At 37.0% G+C, this 15,821-nt stretch overlaps 2 protein-coding genes across 7 annotated transcripts in view; one reads left to right on the forward strand and one right to left on the reverse strand.

Annotated features, from left to right (window-relative positions):
- Positions 1 to 7,222: 7,222 nt before the first annotated feature.
- Positions 7,223 to 10,505, forward strand: LOC132787586 (solute carrier family 23 member 2). Its single transcript, XM_060794730.1, has 6 exons — positions 7,223 to 7,385; positions 8,083 to 8,200; positions 8,268 to 8,790; positions 8,872 to 9,388; positions 9,450 to 9,819; positions 9,882 to 10,505. Exons 1-6 carry the CDS (start codon positions 7,356 to 7,358, stop codon positions 10,061 to 10,063), a joined length of 1,740 nt encoding a protein of 579 aa, XP_060650713.1. The 5' UTR covers positions 7,223 to 7,355; the 3' UTR covers positions 10,064 to 10,505.
- A 905-nt stretch (positions 10,506 to 11,410) lies between these two features.
- Positions 11,411 to 15,821, reverse strand: part of LOC132787584 (mucin-3B) — a 38,295-nt gene continuing 33,884 nt past the window's right edge. For all 6 annotated transcript variants that reach the window (XM_060794729.1, XM_060794727.1, XM_060794726.1 and 3 more), the window contains 2 exons: positions 11,606 to 15,686; positions 11,411 to 11,538 (listed from right to left, as the gene is read on the reverse strand). In XM_060794729.1, the coding sequence (XP_060650712.1) occupies positions 11,484 to 11,538; positions 11,606 to 15,686 (4,136 nt within the window). In that variant the 3' untranslated portion in view covers positions 11,411 to 11,483. The remainder of the gene's footprint in view (positions 11,539 to 11,605; positions 15,687 to 15,821) is intronic.

Here is a 15,821-nt window from a genome sequence, read left to right on the forward strand (position 1 = left end):
TAATACGGGAAGTATATTATTCTTTTTGCTGCTGACACAGATTTGCAGTTGATATCAGTTGATTTGATGTAATCACTAATCAAAGAATGAATTTCCAGAAAACCATAACAGAAAGAAACACATTTTATTTTTCCTATACATCTATATTTTGTATGTATGTATGTATGTACATTTCCTTGCCCTGGCAGGTCACTGGCTATCAAACTACAGCATAAAAGCTACAACTACAAAGTTCATTTCTTCACAAAGCATCAATTCATAATTCGAGCTACTTGTGCATTTTTTTGATTGACTTATCGACTATCGCGTACTAGCTTGCAATCGCAAACAAACTTTTCTTTTTCAATTGCAGATGAGTTCTCTTTAAAAGATCAATGTCAGCAATGTAATATGAATGTTTTGGTTTGCCTCAAGAATTTTATTGTAGCCAGTGCTTTTTACAGACTGCGAAAGCAAATATATATGTACTTTCAAACCCCAATTAGTATACTATGTACTATGTACATATGTATGTATGAAAGTCATATTTACTCTAACTGCACACCGTTGTTCATCCGGGATTCTGCAAACAATAAAAGACTTCAAAGCTGCTAATGTTAGTTTTGTAGGTTGTGTCTAGATGGAGTTGATAAATAATTACAATAAAATGAATTTACATACATACGGACTCAGCTGGCTAGTATGTACAGTATGTCAAGAAACTCTTTACACACTGAAAAAAACACATATTTTTTGACTTTGCATGCAAAAATAACAGTTTAGTTATTATTTTTAAATTTTTTTTTAATGCAGATCTATTATTTAGCAAATTTCAAATTAGTATGTACAAAAATTAAAACAATACAACGAAAGGGAAAATTTTAAATCAACAAAATATGAGTTTACACATTTTTGACACTGTCAAGAAAGTGTTTACACACTTTAGTTTTCGATTCTGTTTTGTTTTATTTTTCGAAAAAACTGTACTTTTTTGTTATCTATGCTTGTGCACTATTCGCTATTTTTGCATTCCTTTTCATTCAATTTCGAAATCTTGCTACGCACTTGTCAAAAAGCTGATTTTTAAATTATTTTTTGACATGCCTGGAGCTGGTTTAACTTTTGACGTTACCCAATTGACTTATTATAGTCACAAAATTGGAAAATCTGTAGCTTAGCTAGTGGAGCTTATTGGGGTATCGCAAAAAATAATATATGATGCTCCAAATCGAGCATAAAGTGAAGACGAACTGCAAGCAAAGTGTGGAAATGGTCGAAAAATCGATATTGACGAGCGGGCAGACCGCCTTATTATGGGCATGGTTCGTCAAAACCCCCAAATTTTGATCAGAACCCATGCCAAGGAGTTGGAAGAAGGGTGTGACACGGTCAATTCACATGAAACCGTCCGCTAACTATTTTTTGCGATACCCCAATAAGCTCCACTAGCTAAGCTACAGATTTTCCAATTTCGTGACTATAATAAGTCAATTGGGTAACGTCAAAAGTTAAACCAGCTCCAGGCATGTTAAATAATTTGAAAATCAGCTTTTTGACAAGTGCGTAGCAAGATTTCGCAATTGAATGAAAAGGAATGCAAAAATAGCGAATAGTGCAGAAGCATAGATAACAATAAAGTACAGTTTTTTCGAAAAATAGAACAAAACAGAATCGAAAACTAAAGTGTGCAAACACTTTCTTGACAGTGTCAAAAATGTGTAAACTCATATTTTGTTGATTTAAAATTTTCCCTTTCGTTGTATTGTTTTTATTTTTGTACATACTAATTTGAAATTTGCTAAATAATAGATCTGCATTAAAAAAAAATTGAAAAATAATAACTAAAGGCGTTATTTTTGCATGCAAAGTCAAAAAAGGTTTTTTCAGTGTGTACAGAGTTTCTTGACATACTGTACATGCATACATAAGTAAAAATAACTGTGTTTGACACACACCAAGAAAACCTTCTTTTGCCCTTCTTTGCCTATTTTGATTATTTCGATTTGTTTAGCTCAGAGAAGCTGGGTCCAGTGATTTGAGATACTAAAAAAAAATTGGTGCCCATTGCTTTAAATCGTTTGCCCATGTTTGCCCAGGAAAAATTTTTTTTGCCCACCCTTACATAGTTTTGAAATTATGAAAAATGTTTTTTTTTCGAAAATTCAAAAATTATTTTTTTAAAAATTTTTTTGCGGAAATCGCTTTAAAATCGTTTGCCTATGTTTGCCCATCTTTTAGTTTTTCGAAAAAAAATTTCGTATTCGAAATTTTGAATTTTGAAAAATTTTGACATTTTTTCGGCATGAATGACTCAAACTCGATCGCCCACACCTCGAAATTATGAAAACTAAAGCTCTACAACGGTAGCTTCAAGTGTTTTCAAGTCTGCCCATATCTCAGAATTTCAAAATTTTGGTAAATTTGAAGGTTTTCAACTTTTTTGATTGCTCATACAAATTCATCGTTTGCCCAAGTTTCAAAGTCTAAAATTTTTGCCAAATTTAAAAATTTTTCAAATTTTTTTTACTTTTTCAGACTGCCCATTCGCTATTTTCGTTTGCCCACCCTTTAGAATTTCAAAATATTGCCGAATTCCAAAAATTTTCATACTTTTTTGATTTCAGCCTATGTCCCATACAAATTCATCGTTTGCCCAATTTTCAAAGTCTCAAATTTTTGCCAAATTTCAAAATTTTTCAAATTTTTTACTTTTCAGACTGCCCATTCGCTATTTTCGTTTGCCCACCCTTTAGAATTTCAAAATTTTGCCGAATTCCAAAATTTTCATACTTTTTGATTTCAGCCTATGTCCCATACAAATTCATCGTTTGCCCAATTTTCAAAGTCTCAAATTTTTGCCAAATTTCAAAATTTTTCAAATTTTTTTTACTTTTTCAGACTGCCCATTCGCTATTTTCGTTTGCCCACCCTTTAGAATTTAAAAATTTTGCTTTATTTAAAAAATTTTCATACTTTTTTGATTTTTGCCTATGGCCCATACAAATTCATCGTTTGCCCAAGTTTCAAAGTCTCAAATTTTTGCCAAATTCAAAATTTTTAAAAATTTTTTGACTTTTTCAGACTGCCCATTCGCTATTTTCGTTTGCCCTCTCTTTAGAATTTCAATATTTTGCCGAATTCCAAAAATTTTCATACTTTTTTGATTTCAGCCTATGGCCCATAAAAATTCATCATTTGCCCAAGTTTCAAAGTCTCAAATTTTTCCAAATTCAAAATTTTTAAAAATTTTTTGACTTTTTCAGACTGCCCATTCGCTATTTTCGTTTGCCCACCCTTTAGAATTTCAAAATTTTGCCAAATTCCAAAAATTTTCATACTTTTTTGATTTCAGCCTATGTCCCATACAAATTCATCGTTTGCCCAATTTTCAAAGTCTCAAATTTTTGCCAATTTTCAAAATTTTTCAAATTTTTTTTACTTTTTCAGACTGCCCATTCGCTATTTTCGTTTGCCCACCCTTTAGAATTTAAAAATTTTGCTTTATTTAAAAATTTTCATACTTTTTTGATTTTAGCCTATGGCCCATACAAATTCATCGTTTGCCCAAGTTTCAAAGTCTCAAATTTTTGCCAAATTCAAAATTTTTAAAAATTTTTTGACTTTTTCAGACTGCCCATTCGCTATTTTCGTTTGCCCTCCCTTTAGAATTTCAAAATTTTGCCGAATTCCAAAAATTTTCATACTTTTTTGATTTCAGCCTATGGCCCATACAAATTCATCGTTTGTCCAAGTTTCAAAGTCTCAAATTTTTGCCAAATTCAAAATTTTTAAAAAATGTTTGACTTTTTCAGACTGCTCATTCGCTATTTTCGTTTGCCCACCCTTTAGAATTTAAAAATTTTGCTTTATTTAAAAAATTTTCATACTTTTTTGATTTTAGCCTATGGCCCATACAAATTCATCGTTTGCCCAAGTTTCAAAGTCTCAAATTTTTGCCAAATTTCAAAATTTTTCAAATTTTTTTTACTTTTTCAGACTGCCCATTCGCTATTTTCGTTTGCCCACCCTTTAGAATTTAAAAATTTTGCTTTATTTAAAAAATTTTCATACTTTTTTGATTTTAGCCTATGGCCCATACAAATTCATCGTTTGCCCAAGTTTCAAAGTCTCAAATTTTTGCCAAATTCAAAATTTTTAAAAATTTTTTGACTTTTTCAGACTGCCCATTCGCTATTTTCGTTTGCCCTCCCTTTAGAATTTCAAAATTTTGCCGAATTCCAAAAATTTTCATACTTTTTTGATTTCAGCCTATGGCCCATAAAAATTCATCGTTTGCCCAAGTTTCAAAGTCTCAAATTTTTGCCAAATTCAAAATTTTTAAAAATTTTTTGACTTTTTCAGACTGCCCATTCGCTATTTTCGTTTGCCCACCCTTTAGAATTTCAAAATTTTGCCGAATTCCAAAAATTTTCATACTTTTTTGATTTCAGCCTATGTCCCATACAAATTCATCGTTTGCCCAAGTTTCAAAGTCTCAAATTTTTGCCAAATTTCAAAATTTTTCAAATTTTTTTTACTTTTTCAGACTGCCCATTCGCAATTTTCGTTTGCCCACCCTTTAGAATTTCAAAATTTTGCCGAATTCCAAAAATTTTCATACTTTTTTGATTTCAGCCTATGGCCCATAAAAATTCATCATTTGCCCAAGTTTCAAAGTCTCAAATTTTTTCCAAATTCAAAATTTTTAAAAATTTTTTGACTTTTTCAGACTGCCCATTCGCTATTTTCGTTTGCCCACCCTTTAGAATTTCAAAATTTTGCCAAATTCCAAAATTTTCATACTTTTTGATTTCAGCCTATGTCCCATACAAATTCATCGTTTGCCCAAGTTTCAAAGTCTCAAATTTTTGCCAAATTTCAAAATTTTTCAAATTTTTTTACTTTTCAGACTGCCCATTCGCTATTTTCGTTTGCCCACCCTTTAGAATTTAAAAATTTTGCTTTATTTAAAAATTTTCATACTTTTTTGATTTTAGCCTATGGCTCATACAAATTCATCGTTTGCCCAAGTTTCAAAGTCTCAAATTTTTGCCAAATTCAAAATTTTCAGACTGCCATTTTCGTTTGCCCTCCCTTTTTTCAAATTTTGCCGAATTCAAAAATTTTCATACTTTTTTTTCAGCCTTTGTCCCATACAAATTCATCGTTTGTCCAAGTTTCAAAGTCTCAAATTTTTGCCAAATTCAAAATTTTTAAAAATTTTTTGACTTTTTCAGACTGCTTTTCGCTATTTACGTTTGCCCACTTTTAGAATTTCAAAATTTTGCCGAATTCAAAAATTTTCATACTTTTTGATTTCATCGTCCCATACAAATTCATCGTTTGCCCAATTTCAAAGTCTCAAATTTTTGGCAAATTTCAAAATTTTTCAAATTTTTTTGACTTTTTCAGACTGCTCATTCTTTTCGTTTGCCCACCCTTTAGATTTTCAAAATTTCGCATAATTCAAAAAATTGTCACACTTTCAAATATGGGCAAACGATGAATTTGTATGGGCAACAGGCAGAAATCAAAAATGTATGAACATTTTTTAAAATATTCAAAATTTTGAAATTTTAAAGGGTGGGCAAACGAAAATAGCGAATGGGCAGTCTGAAAAGTCAAAAAATTTGAAAAATTTTGAAATTTGGCAAAAATTTGAGACTTTGAAACTTGGGCAAACGATGAATTTGTATGGGCCATAGGCTAAAATCAAAAAAGTATGAAAATTTTTTAAATAAAGCAAAATTTTTAAATTCTAAAGGGTGGGCAAACGAAAATAGCGAATGGGCAGTCTGAAAAAGTAAAAAAAATTTGAAAAATTTTGAAATTTGGCAAAAATTTGAGACTTTGAAAATTGGGCAAACGATGAATTTGTATGGGACATAGGCTGAAATAAAAAAAGTATGAAAATTTTTGGAATTTGCAAAATTTTGAAATTCTAAAGGGTGGGCAAACGAAAATAGCGAATGGGCAGTCTGAAAAAGTCAAAAAAATTTTAAAAATTTTGAATTCGGCAAAAATTTGAGACTTTGAAACTTGGGCAAACGATGAATTTGTATGGGCCATAGGCTAAAATCAAAAAAGTATGAAAATTTTTTAAATAAAGCAAAATTTTTAAATTTTAAAGGGTGGGCAAACGAAAATAGCGAATGAGCAGTCTGAAAAAGTAAAAAAAATTTGAAAAATTTTGAAATTTGGCAAAAATTTTAGACTTTGAAACTTGGGCAAACGATGAATTTGTATGAGCAATCAAAAAAGTTGAAAATCTTCAAATTTTTCAAAATTTTGATTTTCTGAGATATGGGCAGACTTGAAAACACTTGAGGCTACCGTTGTAGAGCTTTAGTTTTCATAATTTCGAGGTGTGGGCGATCGAGTATTTGTTGCAAAATATTTTTATATATGAAAATTTCTTTAAAGTTTTTTTAAAGTGAAATAGGAGAAAGTAATAGGAGAGTGATGAGAATTAGAGCAGTTTATATGTCTATTCACCATTAGTTCATCCCTTGAACAGTTCTATATTTCATTTGTTTTGTTTCGCCGTTTAGTTTAAAAAATGTGTTTTTATCGACCACCCATAGGGTACAGATGAATTTCAGATGTTTTCAAAACAGTAAATGTAAGTAACCGGAATAAGGATCCATACTGCGTATATATTATTGTCTGTTTAGCCGTCCGAATAAAGACTACAAACATTTTTCTTCTATTTATTTTTTGTTCGAAGTGTGCTTTGGGGATTTTACAGTCGAGCACACCCGAATGTAGTTTTTGTACTTGTTTACAATATGGTTAGGTTGTCACTCATTTTTATTAAAATTTTTATCTAATTTATGCGTACTTAATAAGTTATATAATCTGGTTGTAAACTTGTATTTTATTATTGCCTTTGTTTTAAGAAAGATATACATATATAAATGTTATTGTTCATTAACAGTTATCTATATTGCAGTATTTTCGGTACATTTACAGAGGCTTCAAAATATTTTTATCATGGACTTCTTTGATTAAGAATATCTCTAGGGAGAGTTAAAGACGCAAGACAGACTATTTGAAATAATTTCTTGTTCAGTCGCTACTCACAGTGTATAAATTCAATGCATCACACTCTCTCTTTGGTCTTGAATGCTTGCTCGCAGATGTGCGCTCATTGTCTAACAGAATATATTTAATTGAACTCATTTCGACAGTCTTTCAGCATTATATTTTATACTGCCTTCGGAGTTTACGTTGGCTAGTTTCATTTCTCTTAGTTCAGTTTCTTCCGAGCAGCCGACAACAGCAGTTGAAAGCTTTTAAAACTAAAAGTGGGAAAAATATTTTGCGACTGATTGTATTATGCCGATCATAATTCAATAAATACGCTTTTATTCGTAATGGAGCTAAATAATGTTGCAATCTGTGATGTACGAAACTACTAGTGTTTAATTTAATTTAATTTAGTGAATCCTTGAAGTATTACGTAAATGGTTATTTTTTATAATGGTTTACGTAAATGGTTATTTTCCAAGATAATATTCTTGTCAATTGCACTCAATAAAAATTGCTAATCTAGATATATGTATGTATGTTTATTTTTTCTATGCAATTGACTAATAGCGAATCTCTCAAATCATTTTATAAGATCAAGCAGAAATGATCAATAAATATGCCTATAGCGCATAGTGTCACGTGAAGGGTGCTTTAGTCAGCTTGTAATAATTACCATTTGTCATCAACAACAAATTTATGCCATTTGATTTATTATCTCCACTCAGTATGGTATTTCGGTCTATAATTTATTGCTTAATTAAAAATATGTATAGGCAATAGAGTTGAGATTAATGCATTAATTCAATTGCTTCTACCCTCATACTCACGCTCAATTAATTAGAATTCCAGCACGAGTGCTAACAAGTTAGGTCTGGAAAGCTTATACAAAGTTTGATTATAATTAATGCAAGTATTTAATTGCAAAACTTTATAACAATGAAATCGAAAAGGCCCGTCGTTTGTTATGTATAATAATTTATAATTAGCTTATGCAAATAACAATTTTATGGATGCAATGATTTTTTATGGCCCAATATTTGTAACTTATTAATGTTTAAGGTTTTTTTGTAGGGTGGTCCAGGGAAACCAAATGAATCTAACAGCTCTCCAGAACCAGTGGGAGTGGCGCCTACTTCAAAGCCCGAGAGAAGCAAGCCTCAGTTGCTCTATGCTATAAATGAGAATCCTGGTAAAATTGATTAATCGACTTACATACATATTTCGTAAGACAATATGATATATAAATTTCATTGCAGTCTGGTACCTGAGCATATTCCTTGCATTTCAACATTATCTAACAATGATTGGTGCGATTGTATCAATACCGTTCATATTGACGCCAGCACTCTGTATGTCCGATGAGGATCCAAATCGCGGCATAATTATATCCACAATGATCTTCGTCACCGGTATTGTCACATACTTTCAAGCGACATGGGGTGTTCGATTGCCCATCGTTCAGGGAGGAACTATATCTTTTCTTGTGCCTACTTTAGCGATTCTTTCCTTGCCTCAGTGGAAATGCCCAGCTCAAACTGTCATCGATGAAATGAGTGAAGCTGATCTTGAAGAATTGTGGCAGATCCGTATGCGTGAACTGTCTGGAGCAATTGCAGTATCAGCCATGGTGCAGCTCGTCCTAGGTTACACTGGACTTGTTGGAAAAATATTAAAGTATGTGACTCCGCTAACGATTGTGCCTACAGTTTCGCTGGTTGGACTCACACTTTTCGAACATGCCGCAGAAACAGCATCGAAGCACTGGGGCATTGCGGTGGGGTAAGTATTACAAAAGACAGCTGACTATGCAATGTGTTGCCAGGCCACATTGTCATTTATGTATTATTCTTGTTTTCACAGTACCACAGGTATGCTGACTCTCTTTTCCCAAATCATGTGCGATGTTACGATTCCTGTGGTTGCATACCGAAAGGGCCGCGGTCTGGAGATTCGTCAGTTTCAGCTTTTTCGCCTTTTCCCTGTTTTGTTAACCATTATTATTATGTGGGGCTTGTGCGGAATTCTCACAGCTACGGATGTTTTTCCGCCGTCGCATCCATCTCGGACAGATGTTCGCCTCAATGTGCTGACCAGTGCCAAATGGTTCTATGTGCCATATCCATTCCAGTTTGGGATGCCTTCAGTAACTTTATCAGGTGTATTGGGCATGCTAGCGGGAGTGCTAGCTTGTACTGTTGAGTCTTTGAGCTATTATCCCACAGTTTCGCAAATGTCCGGAGCTCACCCGCCTCCGTTACACGCCATAAATCGAGGAATCGGTACGGAAGGTCTTGGCACAGTTTTGGCCGGTCTTTGGGGGGCTGGAAACGGCACAAATACCTTCGGTGAGAATGTGGGCGCCATAGGGGTGACAAAGGTATGTACGATATTGTGATATTAGCATACTATGTTATCATTCAACTTATACTTTTCGGCAGATTGGCTCCAGACGCGTTATACAATGGGCTGCCCTGATAATGGTAATACAGGGAGTTATTGGAAAATTTGGTGCTATTTTTATTCTTATTCCCGATTCTGTTGTGGGTGGAATATTTTGTGTAATGTTTGGCATGATCATAGCATTCGGCCTGTCTACGCTGCAATATGTTGACTTACGGTCTGCGAGGAACTTGTATATACTTGGTTTATCCATATTTTTTCCGATGGTTTTATGTCCATGGATGCAGCAACATCCAGGTGCCATAAAAACAGGCAATGAAACGGTAGACTCTACGCTAACGGTACTGCTGGGGACGACAATATTGGTGGGAGGGTTTTTAGGATGCCTCTTGGATAATATAATACCTGGTGAGTTAATATTAACTGGTGTCTTTAGTGAGTTACAGTATTTAATATTATTCTTACAACAGGCTCTCCCAAAGAACGTGGTCTTATTGAGTGGGCCAACGAAATGCCCCTGGGTGATGATAATATTAACGATGGCACTGCAACTGATTTCGACTTTCCTTATGGGATGAATGCAGTACGAAAATGGAAGTGGACTTACCATGTGCCATTTATGCCCACCTATAAACTGAAAAAACAAAACTGAATGCCTCTCTGACAAATATGGTATTCAATTTAATTTGTCAGCAACTTAAATTCGAGTGTACAAAATTATAATCAATTTTAGATTATATAACATAGTAGATGGAAGCCAACTAACGAATATAATAACCCTGTGAACTTAAATGAAGCACAACTCTCTTAGTCTTCCGCTAAAAATTGCACAAACAATAAAAAAATTATATTTTATTACATTACAGATGTAAAAGATAATGTGGATATGGATAAAAAAAATTAAAGCATGTAAGAAAGTGGAATTGTCGATATACAATTATGTTCAATACATACTTGACATCAACAACCGTTGTGAAAACGTCTACAATCTGTCTGGCGACGGACAGGCATAAACACTGCAGGTAGACGGGGAGACAGACAGCCAGAAAATTCTTCCGAAGCTAAAACATATAGAAGCTTTTCTAACGAGATTAAATTTATTGTATTGGTAAAAAAGAGATTTTTAGTTTTTAGAATTCTTTATTTATTTAAATTATGTTGTATTTGATTTTCCATATTTAATTATTACCGTTCACAACATTCGATTTTTCTATTAACTATACTGTAAATTCGCTTATTGACTTCTGAATCTTTTGATTACATTAAGCATATAATCTATAATTTTTCAACAACTTTAATAGTTCTAGTAATCGAAAGAAAGTCATAAAGTCATAAAATATTGCAAAGAATTGTTCAGTTCTGTATTACCCAAAATTTAGGTAAAATTATGAAAAAAGTTGTAACTTATTTTTCGGCGCGAGGCTTAAAAAAACTTATAAAATACTTTAGAAACACGTGTTAAAAAACTAACATTTCCATATCTTTATAACTTCTAACTTCTTTTCTGTGATTTCTCCTGCTTAAAAATTACATCATTAAGGCTATGACTAAAACTAAAAACGCCGAAGGAACCAAGGCACAATCATTTGAAAATCGTATAATTGATCACAATAATTATATTGGGATCATTATTGTAGCATTGAACTAGGGTTTCACTTGATGAAACATTTTTTTTTTGGGTTTTTGTATTGATATTTCTACAAATACGACCAGGTCGCAATGGCTTCCGGCACTAAGTTTAAGTTTTGGCTATATTAAATATTATCAATGAGATAGGACTACATTGGGGAGAGCTTAACTCAAAGTTCGCTGTATTTTGAATTTTTTATTGTGACTACTTAAAACTTTTGCTGATTCTTATGATGGGACTGATATTGTGGCATCAACTTTTGAAGGCCACCACTGCTAGCATGCGAGGATGTGACCGATGCTGTGGCCGAAGCTGGGGCTGAAGCCGATGCAGACGAGGAGGCAGTTGTATTTAGCGGTGTGCTTATTAGTGAGGCATGAATTGCCCTCTTGCGTTTGGAGTAATAGCAGAAGATGCAGAAGCCATTCTGCGGTGTGGAACATCAAATATTTGTAGGGCTGCGCGTGGCCGACGAGGTGCGATAACGTGAACCGGAGCTGTATGATCCGAGAAAATAATTAAGTAATGATTCATAAAGATTATATGATGTTATGCTGTACTCACCGTGAGATGCTAGATGTGTAGTCGCGTACCGGTGTGCGAGCTTCACGCCTGTGGTAGCTACCAGCGCCGCTGATACCGCTGGTGCAACCGGTACCAGCTGTCGGAGGTTCCAGCATTGACATGGTACGGTGATCATATGGTCGAATTGAGCGTCGTCCGAGTGTGACATAACCATCCAAATGACTACTAGCGGTGGCAACGCTTCCCGAAGGTAAAGTTCCGTTTAAAGTATACGACGAGCGTCGTTTTGGATTATATGTATTGTAGTAGCCATTGGCGCCGCCAACAGTGCCGGTGCTGGGACTGGAACTGGAAGAGCTCTTGTAGCGCAGCGGCACAAAGCTATATTCGGTATGCGGCTCATACCGCTTACTCAGGAACGAAGGCGATGTATTGCGAATATCATTGAGACTCTTGCGAGGCTTGCTTGTTGCTCCAGCAGACGCGGAGTTTGAGTAGTCCAATGTTGAGCGATAGACGGGTGGCTTGAGCTCAGTACCAACGGGACTTAACTTTAGGGGCCTAAAAAACTGCTGTGCAATGTCTGGGGAATGACCGCGCGTCTCTGGTTCAGGTGCATGCAACTTATGACTGGAGCGTGCTTTTAGTGCCGCATGCTGCTCACGGTAATAATCGCGAACTGCTGATGGACCCACAATGCTGCTTGTGCGTCGTGGCTTCTGTTCGTTAAACCGGCTGTAGAAGCTTCGACGCTTAATTCGATCAATGACACTCTCGTTGGGATCGGAACTCTCAGAGCAACGTGTTGGCGACGATAGCTGTGAGGCACGGGACAGTCGAGATACTGTCGGTGATGGTGTTGCATGTAACATGTAGTTATCCTCTGAGCAAATTGACCAGTTGTCAAAGTATAACTCTGGTTCCTCGGTGGGCGACATAAATGTAGACGTCGATGCACAGTCATCTTGGTAGCTTCGCGAATCAGAAGAGTAGTTGGCAATGTTATCAAACGACGGTGTCAACAAATTGTTGCGATTAATTTCGTTTGCCGACGAAGTGCGATAGCCAGAAGTCTGAGAACTGCAGTTGTTGTTGGTGTTAATAGAATTGTTGTTGGTGACATTATCCATCGATTGTTGGCTGAAGCTATTATTGGAGGATGCACTCTTTATACCGCCTGGATAAGGCGGCAAATTGGAGTACAGTCCATTCGGGTTGCCATTCAGCAGTGCCGGGTTCGTCTTCGACCCGCGATAGGCATTTGTCATCGTGCTACCTGTATTTGGGACTGTGCTTGTCGTTGTTCCAGTTTCATTTCCACTGGTGACATTACTTAAGTCCAGCATGAGGCCCTTCCGTTTGTCCTTGTTACTTGCTGTGCCCGTTGCCGATTCTGTTCCAGTTCCGGTTGCCATGGTTGTGTGGCCGCTACGACTAACTCTACTGGTACTGCGTGTTGCACTCTGATTTTGTACGCAGTCTGGACAGACAGTTTCGCAGTTGCAGTTCACTTCGGCCATGGCTTTGCCTATGTTCTGATAGATGGGTGGTTCATTTTGATCTTCGCGGGCTTCCCGTTCAATGTTGTTGGTGGAACGTGAGTTGCACACTCGACGCTGTTCGCTACTCTCACGATCAAAACGCTTCAGCAGTCCACCGAGCATTTTGTTGACTGTTCCGCTTTGTTTTCCGCTGCTGCCGTTGGTGCTGTAATTATCTATATGCAGCTCCTCAACACTTGCGGAACGTTTGGGATTGACACTTGTATTTGGTTCGCCCTGTGTCCGTGGCATAGATCTTTCTCGAAGAGACCTTAGCATTGTATCAAAGCGGGATCGCTTGTCTAAACGCTTAAACTCAGCTGCAGTTTCTAGTTGCTTATCCGCCTCCAAGGACTTCTTTTTTCGAAGCCGAGTTGAAGACGACTTTTCAGGGGAGCTGCGGTCGTCGGTTGAATCTTGCTTGTGAGTACACACCAGAGTTGAACTGGGCTTCTCTGTATTAATCTTCTTTTCCTTACTCATCGCTGAGTCGCGGAGCTTCTCAAACTTCTGACCGATGGCGTAGAGCAAACCCCTACTTGACTTTTTTTCAGGCGATTTTTCCTTTGACCTAATAATCGGACTCGACTCCTTTGAACTTTCGACTGGAGGGGTTGTCTTTGTTGTCGAGGCAGTTATAGATGAAGAAGATACGTTAGTCATTACCGGAGTGGGTGTTGCTAGCTTGGATTTTTTGGAAACTTTTGTCACTTTTTTGGTAGAAATCGGACGAGATTCTATCGGTGGTGAAATGGCGTTGTCAGATGGTGTATTCAAGGGCGTTTTAGTAGAAAATGATATTTCCTCGGATGTGGACTTCGAGCTGGACGCAGTTGTCGAGGCTGAGATAGTCTCAACGGTGCTGGGAATTGCAACGCCACTTCGTGTTACTTTTCTAAGATCTTTGGGCATAGTTAGTTTGGTTGCCGGGTAGCTTTTCGGACGCATTAGACGGCTTTCTTTCACAGAAGAGTCAATGGGGACTTCAACTGTACTATTGGATACTTTACTAGAAAAATTAGTTGGCGGCGTCAATACTGATGCCTCTGTTTGTGACAATTCTGGAGTGCGTTTGAGGGTTAGACACAGATCTTTCATGGGGTATGATTTGGGACGCTTCAATTTAGTTTCCTTAACTGCTGGTGTCGTTGATTGTGGGTCGCTAGCCTTTTCATCTGTGGTAAGAGATGAGCTCACTTCGTCTGCTGATTTCTTAGATACTTTCTTGACTTTGCGAACAAGGTTTGTTGTCGCTATAGATGTTGTCGTTGAGGAAATTGTCTTAATGGTATCGGCATCGTTACTTTTCTCTAAGCTCTTATCATTGGATTTGGGTTTCTTTAATTTTTTGATAGTGGATTTTTCCTCAGATTTGTCTGTTAGTTGCGGCTCTGTCATGAGCTGCTCCTGTTCGCTTTGTGTACGAGCGACGGAAAGCAGTTGCAGTTCCTGCAATATTTTATTGGCAATCTCATGCTTGCCCAGCTCGCTTTCAAACTCTCTGGGTCGCAGCTCATTACGTCTTTTTTCAGTGAGTTCAATATGTGTTTCAAGCATAGGATCTGTAAACTGTTCCAGACTTTTGTTGCGTGCGTGTTTCTTCGTAGCATGACTTGTCTCAATGTCTGCCTCTACATTTGGAAGGCTGTGCTTGCGATGCCGCAAATCCGATTGTTCTAGACGAACGCTTGATACTTCTTGTATTTCTCGAAGTGCACTTTGAGAGTCGCGCTCTCGAGGTTCATCGAAAAAGTCTGATCGCAGGAAGCGGGAGACTCTCCGCTGCGAGGAGCGTCTACGCAAGGAGCTGCTGCTGTCAGCCACGGCCTCAGGCACAGGAGCACTCTGGGCTTGTGGTGGTGGCGACAGGTAACCACTTGGTGGACGTCCCATAGCAGCGCTGTATCGCTTCTCTGACACCTCCTTCGTAATCGAAGTTCCATTGCCCGACTTGCTTAAATATGGAGAGTAATATTTATATTTGTCACTAATATCACTGGTGTAGTTACTGCCACACAGTGACGATTTGCTAAGATCATCGCGGCATATGCTGCTACTGCGACTCTTCGCGCCAGTTATCATTTTGGTAGTTGTTGCTTCGGTGGGTGGCCCCTGACTAGGTGCTCGGCTCAGACTGCGTTGATACGTAGCCGTGCTGGCAGCTGTTGTTTTAGGTGCGTCTATTAGTGATTTGGCATTGTGTTTAGGTTCCTCTTCCGGTTGCTCCGACAAATAGCTACGACCACTGCTCTGACTGCGTTTGTACACTTTAATGTTGGGAGTGCTGTTGGCAGTTCCACTCTGAACGCTCAGTGTTCGGGATAGTTTACGTGCTTGCGTTGGCGGAAGTTTGGCCAGCAGCTGCTCTTGGAAGCACTTTGGAAGACCCGGCGTAATGCTAGATAATGTCTCGAGATCTTTTTTACTGAGACGCAAGCGTGACAAGTCCAAGTCAGCCAGGTCCAGTCCTTCCCCGGCAACCAACTCTGTTGTGGTTGCCTTTGTGGCTATCGAACTCCTGGTGTCTATATTTCCCTGTTCAGACTGGGCCTTGCTAGCATTGTTCTTAGCGTGTTGGCCTGTGAATGATACGAGTAAAGTGCAGGATGGTGTGTAACTATAAGTAAATTCTATAATGTTGTAACACACAGACACTCATCGGGAGGAGTGAGAAGTCAGGGTAATGCTGTCGGCCCAATTTGCAAGCTATTTAT

The sequence above is a fragment of the Drosophila nasuta genome, chromosome 2R (genome assembly GCF_023558535.2).
Source record: "Drosophila nasuta strain 15112-1781.00 chromosome 2R, ASM2355853v1, whole genome shotgun sequence".
Classification (NCBI taxonomy): Eukaryota; Metazoa; Arthropoda; class Insecta; order Diptera; family Drosophilidae; genus Drosophila; species Drosophila nasuta.

What these genes read in the sequence shown, in the direction of transcription:
- LOC132787586 (XM_060794730.1), top strand. Translation starts at nt 7,356, where the DNA reads ATGGAGCTAAATAATGTTGCAATCTGTGAT. An exon ending in GCGCCATAGGGGTGACAAAG is followed by an intron (nt 9,389 to 9,449) that starts GTATGTACGATA and finishes ACTTTTCGGCAG; the next exon opens with ATTGGCTCCAGACGCGTTAT. An exon ending in CTTGGATAATATAATACCTG is followed by an intron (nt 9,820 to 9,881) that starts GTGAGTTAATAT and finishes TTCTTACAACAG; the next exon opens with GCTCTCCCAAAGAACGTGGT.